This window comes from Salmo salar, chromosome ssa04 (genome assembly GCF_905237065.1).
Source record: "Salmo salar chromosome ssa04, Ssal_v3.1, whole genome shotgun sequence".
Lineage (NCBI taxonomy): Eukaryota > Metazoa > Chordata > Actinopteri > Salmoniformes > Salmonidae > Salmo > Salmo salar.
In genome coordinates this window covers 45,703,430-45,716,702 of record NC_059445.1, presented here as the reverse complement: position 1 = coordinate 45,716,702, position 13,273 = coordinate 45,703,430, and the positions used below count along the sequence as shown (strand labels likewise).

Here is a 13,273-nt window from a genome sequence, read left to right as displayed (position 1 = left end):
CCATTTGGAAGACCTATTTGCGACCAAGCTTTAACTTCATGACTGATGTCTTTAGATGTTGCGTCAGTATATCCACATAATTTTCCTGCCTCATGATGCCATCTATTTTGTGAAGTGCACCAGTCCCTCCTGCAGCAAAGCACCCCCACAACATGATGCTGCCACCCCGTGCTCTACGGTTGGGATGGTGTTCTTCGGCTAGCAAGCTTCCCCTTTTTCCTCCAAACATAACGATGGTCATTATGGCCATACAGTTATTTTTTTGTGTCATCAGACCAGTGGACATTTCTCCAAAAAGTACGATCTTTGTCCCCATGTGCAGTTGCAAACCGTAGTCTGGCTTTTTTATGGCCGTTTTGGAGCAGTGGCTTCTTCCTTGCTGAGCGGCCTTTCAGGTTATGTCTATATAGGCCTCGTTTTCCTGTGGATATAGATACCTTTGTACCTGTTTCCTCCAGCATCTTCACAAGGTCCTTTGCTGTTGTTCTGTGATTGATTTGCACTTTTCGCACCAAAGTATGTTCATCTCTAGGAGACAGAACGTGTCTCCTTCCTGAGCGGTATGACGGCTGCGTGGTCCCATGGTGTTTATACTTGCGTACTACTGTTTGTACAAATGAACTTGGTACCTTCAGGCGTTTGGAAATTGCTCCCAAGGATGAACCAGACTTGTGGAGGTCTACCATTTTTTTCTGAGGTCTTGGCTGATTTCTTTAGATTTTCCCATGATGTCAAGCAAAGAGGCACTGAGTTTGAAGGTAGGCCTTGAAATACATCCCCAGGTACACCTCCAATTGACTCAAATTATATCAATTAGCCTATCAGAAGCTTCTAAAGCCATGACATCATTTTCTGGAATTTTCCCAAGCTGTTTAAAGGCACAGTCAACTTAGTGTATGTAAACTTCTGACCCACTGGAATTCTGATACAGTGAATTATAAGTGAAATAATCTGTCTGTAAACAATTGTTGGAAAAATTACTTGTGTCATGCACAAAGTAGATGTCCTAACCGTCTTGTCAAAACTATAGTTTGTTAACAAGAAATGTATGGAGTGGTTGAAAAACGAGTTTTAATGACTCCAATCTAAGTGTATGTAAACTTCCGACTTCAACTGTATTAGGGCTGACCCCATTTAGTCGACTGGTCAATAGGCTGTTGGTTGACCGCAATTTTCTTTTGTCGAGCAAATATATATTTTTTCAATTATGCCACACGAGACACCTGTCTGATTCATGCCTTTCTGAGTGGACTAATCCATTGCGGGGGCCTTGGGGATGGCACACCATTATCACCAGTTGTACATTTACCCTACTGTTAATTCCTATAATTTCTAATCTATAATGTTTCTTTGGTTACGGTAATTTCTGTTAATGCATTCAATATATTATTATTACAGTCTTACCGTTGTCATTGTAGGAGTGGACACATTGTTTGCAGAGCGCACAACCTAGGCTACACTTGTGAGAAACAAGTTTTGGTTTATTTAATTCCATTTATGAGTTGTATATTTATGAATTGTCTTTTGTTTGGAGCGCTCCTGTAAATCTTGTGTAAGAACACACATCTGATTACACATGGACGTAGGTCTAGGCTACCTGGTCTGCGCGCAAATGTAGGCCTATAAATGTGTTGATTTGGGGATCTGATACTTTTTCTGATTGTCTTACATCCATTGAGAATGATAATCGTTTCTCAACGTAGCCTATTTGAAAGATCTTTTGAGTTCTCTCCCTTTCGATAAACACTCAGAGTGAAAGGGGGGGGGGGGGAAATGGCATGCTCTGATCTGGTGGAAACATCATAAAACATGCCTACCTGATTACTTCTTATCCCTTGCGCAAAGGAGCTCACTGGAGTGGAAACTCTGAGGGCCCAGAATATTTTATACAATGTTGCAAGTTTGCTAGCAGGAGCTTTTGGCTGGACCAAGTTAACAGTTGATACAATGTGTCCTTGTAGACAGGACATTTTCTGCCTGCGGGCTGCAATGTTTTTATTTGTTGGATTTATGTAGGCTACTTTTACATATTGGCAATGGCATTATAAGTTACTTGCCTGAATGCCAAGCGTCATGTCTGGAGGAAACCTGGCACCATCCCTACAGTGAAGCATGGTGGTTGCAGCATCATGCTGTTGGGATGTTTTTCAGAATCAAGGCAAAGATTAACAGAGCAAAGTACAGCGAGATCCTTAATGAAAACCAAGACAACGCAAGAGTGGCTTTGGGACATGTCTCTGAATGTCCATGAGTGGCCCAGCCAGAGCCCAGACTTGAACCCGATCAAACATCTCTGGAGAGACCTGATAATAGCTGTGCAGCAATGCTCCCCATCCAACCTGACAGAGCTTGAGAGGATCTGCAGAGAGGAATGGGAGAAACTCCCCAAATACAGGTGTGCCAAGCTTGTAGTGTCATACCCAAGAAGACTCAATGCTGTGATCACTGCCAAAGGTGCTTCAACAAAGTACTGAGTAAAGGGTCTGAATACTTATGTAAATGTGATATTAGCAAAAATGGTTTGCTTTGTCGTTATAGGGTATTGTGTGTACTTTCCAAAGGCACTGTATATATGGAAAAATACACGTTTTAACATTTCAACCAATCGATTGGTCGAATGGACAGACGACTCTTGGTTGACCAATATTTTTTTTATTCGGGGACAGCCCTAAAATGTATCAATAACTGTGATAGAGGTCTAACGTCCTCCCTCGGCTAACCTTTGTGCACTCGAGGAGTTAACTGGTTTGTTATTGCGTTAGAGATGTGATAATATAAAAATCTAAGCCTCGTGTCATCACAAAGAGGAACTTTAAAAACTTCAGGCTTTTTTATATGATCTTTATTTTAGTGGTCTCCTTGATTGTATTTCAGCTATCCCTGAACCTGATTTAGCTTTCAGCCTTTTTTGCAGATGTCTTCAATATTATTGTGAATAATCATGCTCCCTTAAAAAAAACAAAGGGTTAAACGGTGATCGATTGCCTGGTACACTCCGGAATTATCAGAAGTCATTCATAAAAGAGATGATGGGTCAAGGCCAGGAACACAGGCTTTGGCCTGGACTTGCAAGCTGAGGAACTGAGGAATCAATGTGTCAAACCAGAAAGGCTAAATCTGATTATTATGTAACCGCTTTTTCGGATTATAGTGAGAGCTAAATTCTGGAAAATCCCTGATTAGTGTGTTTGTCTTACACATTGATAGTGTGTTTGTCTATTGTTGTGACTTAGCTGAAGATCAGATCAAATTGAATGACCAATTTATGCAGATATCCAGGTAATTCCAAAGGGTTCACATACTTTTTCTTGCCACTGTAGATGCTATTGGTCAATCTGTTTATTTATATATATTCAGATTATATTATTATGACGCAATTGCCTTGACCTGGCTATGACAAGGCTACAGTCCGATTTTGTAGTTGTGCAAGAAGTCCTTACGGATTTTAAACTCATACTTAATACGGGCAAAACGAAATACATGTTGTTTTCAAGTTCTCGGAAGATTGTCTCAGAAGGATTGCATTTTCAGCGGCTGGCTCTATAATCAAACGAGTCCCTGCATCCAAATACCTTGGTGTTTGGATTGACAATGATTAATCTACCACTTTCCTGCAGGCAAATGCCCTAGTGGCCTCATGGGGTGAATGCTATTTCATAATTAATAAACATTATTTCAAACAACCCCCTCGAAGATCTGGTGTTTTTATGTCAAATGGTTTTGTTATATTTTCATCGTCTATGATGTACATAAGGTGTAACATTGGGATTCAAACTCAAAATGGAAGACATTTCCACTCTATATCTGACATGTTACTGTACAGGTCTCTTATTGTTTTAATCCAATGTGGTGCAGCGGTCTAATGCACTGCATCTCAGTGCTAGAGGTGTCACTGCAGTCCCTGGTTCGAATCCAGGCTGCATCACATCCGGCCGTGACTGGGAGTCCCATAGGGCGACGCACAATTGGCCCAGCGTCATCCGGGTTTGGCCGGGGTAGGCCGTCATTGTAAATAAGAATTTGTTCTTAATTGACTTGCCTAGTTAAATAAAGGTTAAATAAAAATGTGTGTGAGGTGTATGCTTTTGTTTCAACGTAGATTTGTTTAAGACTACCAAGATGATTTAGCCCACTGCAGCAAAAGGTTAAAACACATATGACTGAGCATGTTGAGAAACTAAGATTTAAAGTGGGATTTTTTTTTTTTACAGAAACAGATCTTGTCTCTCTCTAGTCAACAGGAAGCAGATTGTGCAGTAAACCTTTCTACCTGTTCTTGATTATGGCCATACTATTTATCAACGTGCAGATGCCTCTACACTTAAACCCCTGGACGTTTTTCATAGCGCCCTTCGTTTTATCATAGGAGACAGTTTTATTACTAATCACTGTATTCTTTACCAAAAGGTTGGTTGGACCTCTTTGAAGTCACGTAGATCACATCATTACGCTGTTTTTGTTTACAAAGTCTTGCTCCACAAACTCCAGACTTCCCTAACATCACTGTTAAGATTTAAAATTACAAGATATCACACCCGTTCACAAGGATGGTTAACTCTGGAGACTCCTTTGGTGTCTAGAGAGTTAGGTAAATCAGCCTTTAATTTCCTTGCACTTTACGTGTGGAATGATCTAGATTACACTTTAAAATTGGAGGAATTGGTGCATCTAGGGCATTTCAGACGGTTGCTAGGAGATCTTTTTACTGAAGAATGTGTCTGTATTTTATGATTGTGTTTTCCATTTCATGTATTGTTGTGTATAATGATGTGTATTTTAATGTCTATATGAATGTGTAGTTTCATTTGTTTATTGCATTTTGATGTGTATTGTGGTGCTATACAGGGCTTATCTGGAAAAGAGACCTTGGTCTCAGCATTGACTCCCTGTCAAAATAAAAAAAATGTAGTGTCCCAGACCACTGACCCATAGCCTGTTCCAATCTCCACCCCCACCCCACCCTACCCTGGTCCCGCTCTCCACCCCCACCTCGTTCCTATGCTGTCACCATATCCACCCCACCCCACCTCCTCGCACTCCCACCCCACTCCCTCTCCAAGCACTTCCCATCAGAGCAGACTGAGACGTCTTATCACAGAATCAGCTGGGCTGGGCGGCTGGCCAGGGCACACACATTTATAATGCCCAGTAAAAACATTTAAGGCTAATAGAATAATACTGCTGATTGAAGAAACAGATTTGTTTAAAATGGCCCTGGTTTTAACAAGCCCCACTAGTTTTAAGTGGATTTATTGGTTTTCATCCACATGTCACAAATAAGAAAGAGGCAAATAAAATGGGTTTTAAAAGAAGTGGGGGAATGTGGGTGAAAGGGTTACAGAGGGTTAATGGTATTCAGGGGTCTCATTTTTAGGTGCTTAACTCAAAGCTTTGTATTTTGTTATTTAGCCTTTATTTAACTAGGCATGTCAGTTAAGAACAAATTCTTATTTACAATGATGGCCTACCCCGGCCAAACCCCGGACGATGCTGGGCCAATTGTACGCCACCCTATGGGACTCCCAATCACGGCCGGATGTGATACAGCCTGGATTCAAACCAGGGTCTGTAGTGGTGCCTCTTGCACTGAGATGCAGTGCCTTAGACCGCTGCGCCACTTGGGAGCCCCGGATCAAATCAAATCAAATGTTATTCGTCACATGCTTCGTAAAAACAGTGAAATGCTTACTTACGGGCCCTTCCCAACAACACAGAGAGAAAGAAAATAGAGAAATATTAGAAACAGTCAAACACATAATAATAAAAGTAGTAATCAATACACAATGAGTAACGATAACTTGGATATACATACAGGGTATCAAATGAAATGTTATTGGTCACATACACATGTTTAGCTGATGTTATTGCGGGTGTAGCGAAATTCTTGTGTTCCTAGCTCCAAGAGTGCTATAATATCTAACAATACACAACAATACACACAAATCTAAAAGTTAAAGAATAGAATTATGAAATATATAAATATTAGGATGAGCAATGTCGGAGAGGCATTGACTAGAATACAGTATATACATATGAAATGAGTAAAGCAGTACGTAAACATTATTAGAGTGACTAGTGTTCCATTATTAAAGTGGCCAGTGATTCCTAGTCTATGTATATAGGGCAGCAGCCTCTAAGGTGCTAGTGATGGCTATTTAACAGTCTGATGGCCTTGAGAAAGAAGCAGTTTTTCAGTATTGAGTCGATGTGCAGGCGTATGACGAAATTGAGGTAGGTATATACATATAACGAGGAATAAAGTGACAGATAATAAACAGTAGCAGCAGCGTAATGTGATGAGTCAAAACAGTTAGTGCAAAAAGGGTCAATGCAGATAGTCCGGGTAGCTATTGGTTAAGTGTATAAGCTAAGATTTCAGTTCAACTTCAAATGTGTGTGATACTGTAGAATGCCGATATTAACATAAACCAGCATTGGAACTCTAGGAAATGGAGGAAGAAAGCGTGTGCTGCGGGGGCTCTCTACAGACTGCCGTGCACATCTTCACACAAAGAATAGTGGTTATTTTGACGATTATGACAGTGATGATGATGATGATGATGATGATGATGCTCTCCTCCAGAACGCCCAGGGTTTGTGAAGAGGCCCAGTAGTGTTATGGTGCTGGCAGATGAGAGTGTGGAGTTCCACTGTGAGGCGCGGGGAGATCCGGTCCCCACTGTCCGCTGGAGGAAAGAGGATGCAGACCTGCCCAAGGGGAGGTACGGATGGATGACCCAGCACTGCTATACAGCCTTTATATTACACTCTTACATCATAGATACATACTGTGATCTAAACCTTATGCACATGCAGGGTCACATCTGGTCATGGAATCAGATGCTTGGGATATTACAGTGTGCCTGCCATCGTGTAAAGATCCTTTGTCTCATGTCTATCTCTCTCTATCTCTTTCTCTCTCTCCCTGTGTGTGTGTCTGTCTACAGGTATGAGATCCTGGAGGACCACACTCTGAGTGTGCGTGGTGTGGCACCATCAGACGAGGGCTCCTACACGTGTGTTGTAGAGAACATGGTGGGAAAGGCAGAAGCGTCCGCTACGCTGACCGTACACGGTCAGTACAACCTCCCCCGACCCTAACCCCAACCCCAACCCTGGTCACACCTGCTGTTTGACATGAAAGGTGCACAGACTATGAAACGTGCAGACTGGGTTTATGCTGTGCAGCTGTTGCTCTCACATTCATGTAACGTTAGAGAACGTGTGAAGAAGAAGACAGCTGTTCTCAGAGCAGTTAGTAGATATCCTACCTAACCCTGTCTAGCCACACCATGGAGTTATTACCCTACTGATCTCTGGCCTGCCCTGTTTTCTTAAGCATGGATCAGTTTACATTCATGTGTCAAGTCAAGCAGTTCCCAGGGTAACAGACTGAGCTAGGTTATCAGTTCAATCTGTGAGGTTATGTAATTTACTGTATCCTCTTGGCTTGCGTTCATATCAGTTCTGAAGCAATCAGCACTCTACTAGCCTTGTTCCTTACTTACACAGCCCATTGCCACAGTCTAACCATGACTGGATCAGTGTAACAGATGGGAGTGTTGATGAGGCACCAGGAAGTGGGTTCATTTATGAGCAGGGATTCCCTGCCACAATGACCCCCCACAGCACAGGGACTGACGGCAGGAAATGAACAGTAACACCTCACTACACTACAGACAGACAGGCAGGCAGGCAGGCAGACAGACAGACAGACAGGCAGGCAGACAGGCAGACAGACAGGCAGGCAGGCAGGCAGGCAGGCAGGCAGGCAGGCAGGCAGGCAGGCAGGCAGACAGACAGACAGACAGACAGACAGACAGACAGACAGACAGACAGACAGACAGACAGACAGACAGACAGACAGACAGACAGACAGACAGACAGACAGACAGACAGAGCAGGGCTTAATTAAAGACAATCCTGTGTCCCACGCTGGGAATGACATGGTTCCAATTACACAGTCTACTCTACACCAGCCCTGCCTGCCTGGGAAACGAGGGGGACCAGGGTCTAATTTAGGGTCTGAACAGAGGAGAGGAAGAACAGATAGCAGATTCGTACAGATTGGCTTAATTGGAGGGAAAGGTGTAGCTGTCTAAGTACGGTGTACACAGGTTCAAGGTAAAACCCTTTTGGGTTCCATGTAAAATTCTCTGTGGAACGGTCTAGCTCCACGAGGGAGCTAAAGGGCGCTTAGACCCCTCACTTTTAGTTTTATGTCCCTACATAAAAATAGCAAAAAAGTTCAAATGATTGAGTGACAGGCACAAAGAAATCTATCTCTGCTGTGCTGTGTCAGCATAATGGACAGGGTGTACTGCGGTGTGTAGGGGGCTATGGAAAGCCACTGGGGTTAGGTATGACTCCTTTGAGTTTCCATAAAAAGCATGAAAAACACTTCTCATCTCTGTGGTAGGCTAAGTGGATAATGTGATATGCCTTTAATTTTATACAAAGGCGGGGTCAAGTTTACCATTGAAGCTGCTTCTATCTTAGCTAGCCTCTACGTAACAGCCACTGGCAGCCTGTGGCGCGATTTTCAAAACCTTAAAAATCCTATTACTTCAATTTCTCAAACATATGACTATTTTACAGCTATTTAAAGACAAGACTCTCATTAATCTAACCACACTGTCCGATTTCAAAAAGGCTTTACAACGAAAGCAAAACATTAGATTATGTCAGCAGAGTACCAAGCCAGAAATAATCAGACACCCATTTTTCAAGCCAGCATATAATGTCACCAAAACCCAGAAGACAGCTAAATGCAGCACTCACCTTTGATGATCTTCATCAGATGACAACCCTAGGACATTATGTTATACAATACATGCATGTTTTGTTCAATCAAGTTCATATTTATATCAAAAAACAGCTTTTTACATTAGCATGTGACGTTCAGAACTAGCATACCCCCGCAAACTTCCGGGGAATTCGCTAACATTTTACTAAATTACTCACGATAAACGTTCACAAAAAGCATAACAATTATTTTAAGAATTATAGATACAGACCTCCTCTATGCACTCGATATGTCCGATTTTAAAATAGCTTTTGGTGAAAGCACATTTTGCAATATTCTAAGTACATAGCCCAGGCATCACGGGCTCGCTATTTAGACACCCGGCAAGTTTAGCACTCACCATAATCATATTTACTATTATAAAAGTTTCATTACCTTTTGTTGTCTTCGTCAGAATACACACCCAGGACTGCTACTTCAATAACAAATGTTGGTTTGGTCCAAAATAATCCATCGTTATATCCGAATAGCGGCGTTTTGTTCGTGCGTTCCAGACACTATCCGAAATAGTAAAGAAGTGTCACGCGCATGGCACAATTCGTGACAATAAAATTCTAAGTATTCCATTACCGTACTTCGAAGCATGTCAACCGCTGTTTAAAATAAATTTTTACGACATTTTTCTCGTAGAAAAGCGATAATATTCCGACAGGGAATCTCCTTTTCGGCAAACAGAGGAAAAATCCCAAAGGCGGGGGCGGTCGGGGTCACGCGCATAAGCCAGACTTTTGTTTACTGTGTGTGTTTACTGTTAATGTAACTAGCCTAAATTTTTATTGATTTTGTTCTATTCGCATTCATTCATCGCAGTTGTAAATGAGAACTTGTTCTCAACTGGCCTACCTGGTTAAATAAAGGTGAAATAAAAAATAAAAAATTGCATTTACAGTTGTGCGGGTATTCTAAGACAAACTGCTATTCAGTATTTTTATTTGCATGCATGAATAACGAGGCTGTCCATTGTGCTGAAACAGCGCAGCAGAGATAGGCTACAGATTTCAAAAGCACTCAATGATCTCGGAGTCTCATCATTTTAACTTTATGTTTATTGTGGTATAGCGTGATCATATTTGCAGAATTCAATATAATTCCAGTGCAAGAACCCCAAAAAGTTTTGCCCCTTCGCCCATTTCAACTGTCCCCTTAGTCACTTTATCCTGGCACCGGGTCTGACCTGGAACCAAAATGGTTCTACCTAGAACCAAATAGGAGGAGAGGAGGGGGAGAGCAGATCTCCCCTGAAGGAAATGAGACATAACAACAGCACTGTCTGACAAACACATTATCTCATCTGGAGATACTTGAGGGTTCAGATCCACGAGATAGTAGAGAGAGAGGGAGAGAGAGAGCGAGAGGGAGAGAAGCTTGGAAGGTAACATTAGGGGCAGCACATTTTAACTTTTTATAACCCCTCCTTTCAATCAATGCATTTTCAGTGTATCTGAAGTTATAGTTTCTGACTAGAGGGATACACTAGTATTCATTGTTACACAAGTACCAGAATAAGCCCACGGTAGTAATTTGTACTCCATAGTTTCTCTGTTTTCTGCCTCAAACACAAACATTATAATGTCCTTGCAGTGTTTGAACATATTCAACAGGGCAGGCAGGAGACTAAGGACTCGTTTCCTCTAGACTCAGTCTGGCCGTGTGATTGGTGCAGCCAGGCCACATTATCAGTAGTGGAAATCAAAACACATTGGAGGCCTCCTCACTCCAGTCAAGCTGCTTTCATTCCGAACACAAGGCTTGCACACAGGGTTTTCTCCAAATATGTTTTCAGTCATATTTTCCATCACCGAACACTTTTACTGAGGTCGTTTATCACACTTTAACTAGTGCCAACACTCCAGATCACCTTGTAACATTTTTAAGTAATTGGCAGTATTATCTGGATTCCTGTATTTTCTCCTCAATGTCAAGTCTTTAGCGTCACCCTTTTCTGTTCTTACTACAGCTATCCCTCTCGACTTACAGAGTGACCCACAACCCCCATGCTCTACCAACTGAGCCACATCTCTCTCTCTCTCTCTCTCTCTCTCTCTCTCTCTCTCTCTCTCTCTCTCTCTCTCTCTCTCTCTCTCTCTCTCTCTCTCTCTCTCAAAATTAAATTAAATTGGCTTTATTAGCGTAGGAAACATATGTTTACATTGGAAAAGCAAGTGAAATGGATAAACAAAAGTGAAGTAAAAAGTGAACAGTAACTATATACATAGTCAAAGCTTTCCTTAATTTTGGGTCAGTCACATTGGTCAGGAATTCTGACACCATGTACTCGCTGTTTAGGGCCAAATAGCAATCTAGTTTGCTCTGTTCTTTCTTAATTATTTTCAATGATTGAAGTAATTATCTTTTTTTTTTTTTTTTTTTCTCATGATTTGGTTGTGTCTAATTGTGTTGATGTCCTGGGGCTCTGTGGGGTCTGTTTGTGTTTGTGAACAGAGCCCCAGGACCAGCTTGCTTAAGGGAATCTTCTCCAGGTTCATCCCTCTGTAGGTGATGGCTTTGTTATGGAAGGTTCGGAAATTGCTTCCTTTCAGGTGGTTGTAGAATTGAACAATAATTAGCGGGTATCGGCCTAATTCTGTTCTGCATGCATTATTTGGTGTTTTATTTGGTCTCTCTCTCTCTCTCTCTCTCTCTCTCTCTCTCTCTCTCTCTCTCTCTCTCTCTCTCTCTCTCTCTCTCTCTCTCTCTCCCACCACAATGGCCCTTGGTCACTTGCCTATCCATGCATATCACTGTTCAGCTACTTTATAGGCTTTAAGACTCACAGTGTGCCTCAGCCTTTACAGACATATGAAGGCCACAGTCTATAAGGCTCTCTATAGGCCTAGCTCTACACCCAGAGGGAGAGAGAGGAAGTTCCGGTCTCCAAGTGTCTGAACTGTAGTAGAGTTCATCCCCCTCTCTCTCCCCTCCAGGTTTATGTGTTCACTGGGGGGTTGTAACTCTGTCCAAACGGGCCACAGAGCTGGCTAGCCTCGTAACTCAACCCAACACTCCCATGCAAGGCTTTTCACACCTTTGAGTCAACAAGTCCAATAGGTCTCATAGGGATGGGAACAGGCCACGCCTTGTCCCAGCGACCCTACTGAGCACACACAGTAATACACACACGTGTGCGACATACACACAGGCACGCACATACACATCGGCACAAATGCAGTACACACACGCATGTGCGACGCACACATTCACACACACGGTCCAAGATACATACTCTCACACTCCACCCTCACTTTACTGTCCCATTGAACTGACCAAACACATGAGCTTGTGTGTCCCCTCAACAACGCCTCCAATCACCCTATAAACCTGCCAGGGGAATTCATGCCTCTGGCCCCAGCTAACCCCATAAAACACATGCTGCAAGTCAGGGGTCAGCACTAGGCCTTCAGTGTGGATCTATCAGCACGACAACAAACTTTTCAAACACTCCCACCACTGTTGTGTGTGTGTGTGTGTGTGTGTGTGTGTGTGTGTGTGTGTGTGTGTGTGTGTGTGTGTGTGTGTGTGTGTGTGTGTGCATGCACACATTTGCCAAGGAAATGATCTTTGTTCCCTGTGATTAAGTTCCCATGTTACTCCACATCAATGAAATTAGACAGAAAAGTTAGCAAGGAATGTACAAATCCTGGTCCTAAATATTACATTGAAATACATAGTGATAGAAACATAGTGTTCTCCAGGTGCATAGTATTCAGTAAATGGACATTGTTACATTTTTTTTTTGTATATGAAATATGGTGGGAGCCTGTAGCTGGGTGGGCATGTGGCCCGTGAAGGTGGTCTGGACTGAGCTCAACACACTCAGGCAGGGGGCAGGAAGAGATGCTCCGCTTCCTCTACCATATCCAGCACGACATGCTGGGAGCTGGACCCTGGCTCTTTTTATGTCCATGGTCACGTATTCATCAAGTCCCGCTCCAGAAACATGGCTGTCAGGCTTGGTGGTTATGGGGTTCAGCCAAATCCAACAACAACAACATTGCTTTCTCTCTGTCTTCCCCCCGTCTGTGTCCTCCCTTACTCCTCCCTTTGTCTGGACCTTTCTCTCTGTCTTCCCCCCGTCTGTGTCCTCCCTTCCTCCTCCCTTTGTCTGGACCTTTCTCTCTGTCTTCCCCCCGTCTGTGTCCTCCCTTACTCCTCCATTTGTCTGGACCTTTCTCTCTGTCTTCCCCCCGTCTGTGTCCTCCCTTACTCCTCCCTTTGTCTGGACCTTTCTCTCTGTCTTCCCCCCGTCTGTGTCCTCCCTTCCTCCTCCCTTTGTCTGGACCTTTCTCTCTGTCTTCCCCCCGTCTGTGTCCTCCCTTACTCCTCCCTTTGTCTGGACCTTTCTCTCTGTCTTCCCCCCGTCTGTGTCCTCCCTTACTCCTCCCTTTGTCTGGACCTTTCTCTCTGTCTTCCCCCCGTCTGTGTCCTCCCTTCCTCCTCCCTTTGTCTGGACCTTTCTCTCTGTCTTCC

The 13,273-nt window shown here is 43.0% G+C and overlaps 1 protein-coding gene across 1 annotated transcript in view; it reads left to right on the top strand.

The window, feature by feature from the left end:
• Nucleotides 1–13,273, top strand: part of LOC106603264 (roundabout homolog 1) — a 218,000-nt gene that overhangs the window by 182,865 nt on the left and 21,862 nt on the right. Inside the window, 2 exon segments of the mRNA XM_014196673.2 lie at nucleotides 6,584–6,722; nucleotides 6,948–7,075. Coding sequence (XP_014052148.2) covers nucleotides 6,584–6,722; nucleotides 6,948–7,075 — 267 coding nt within the window.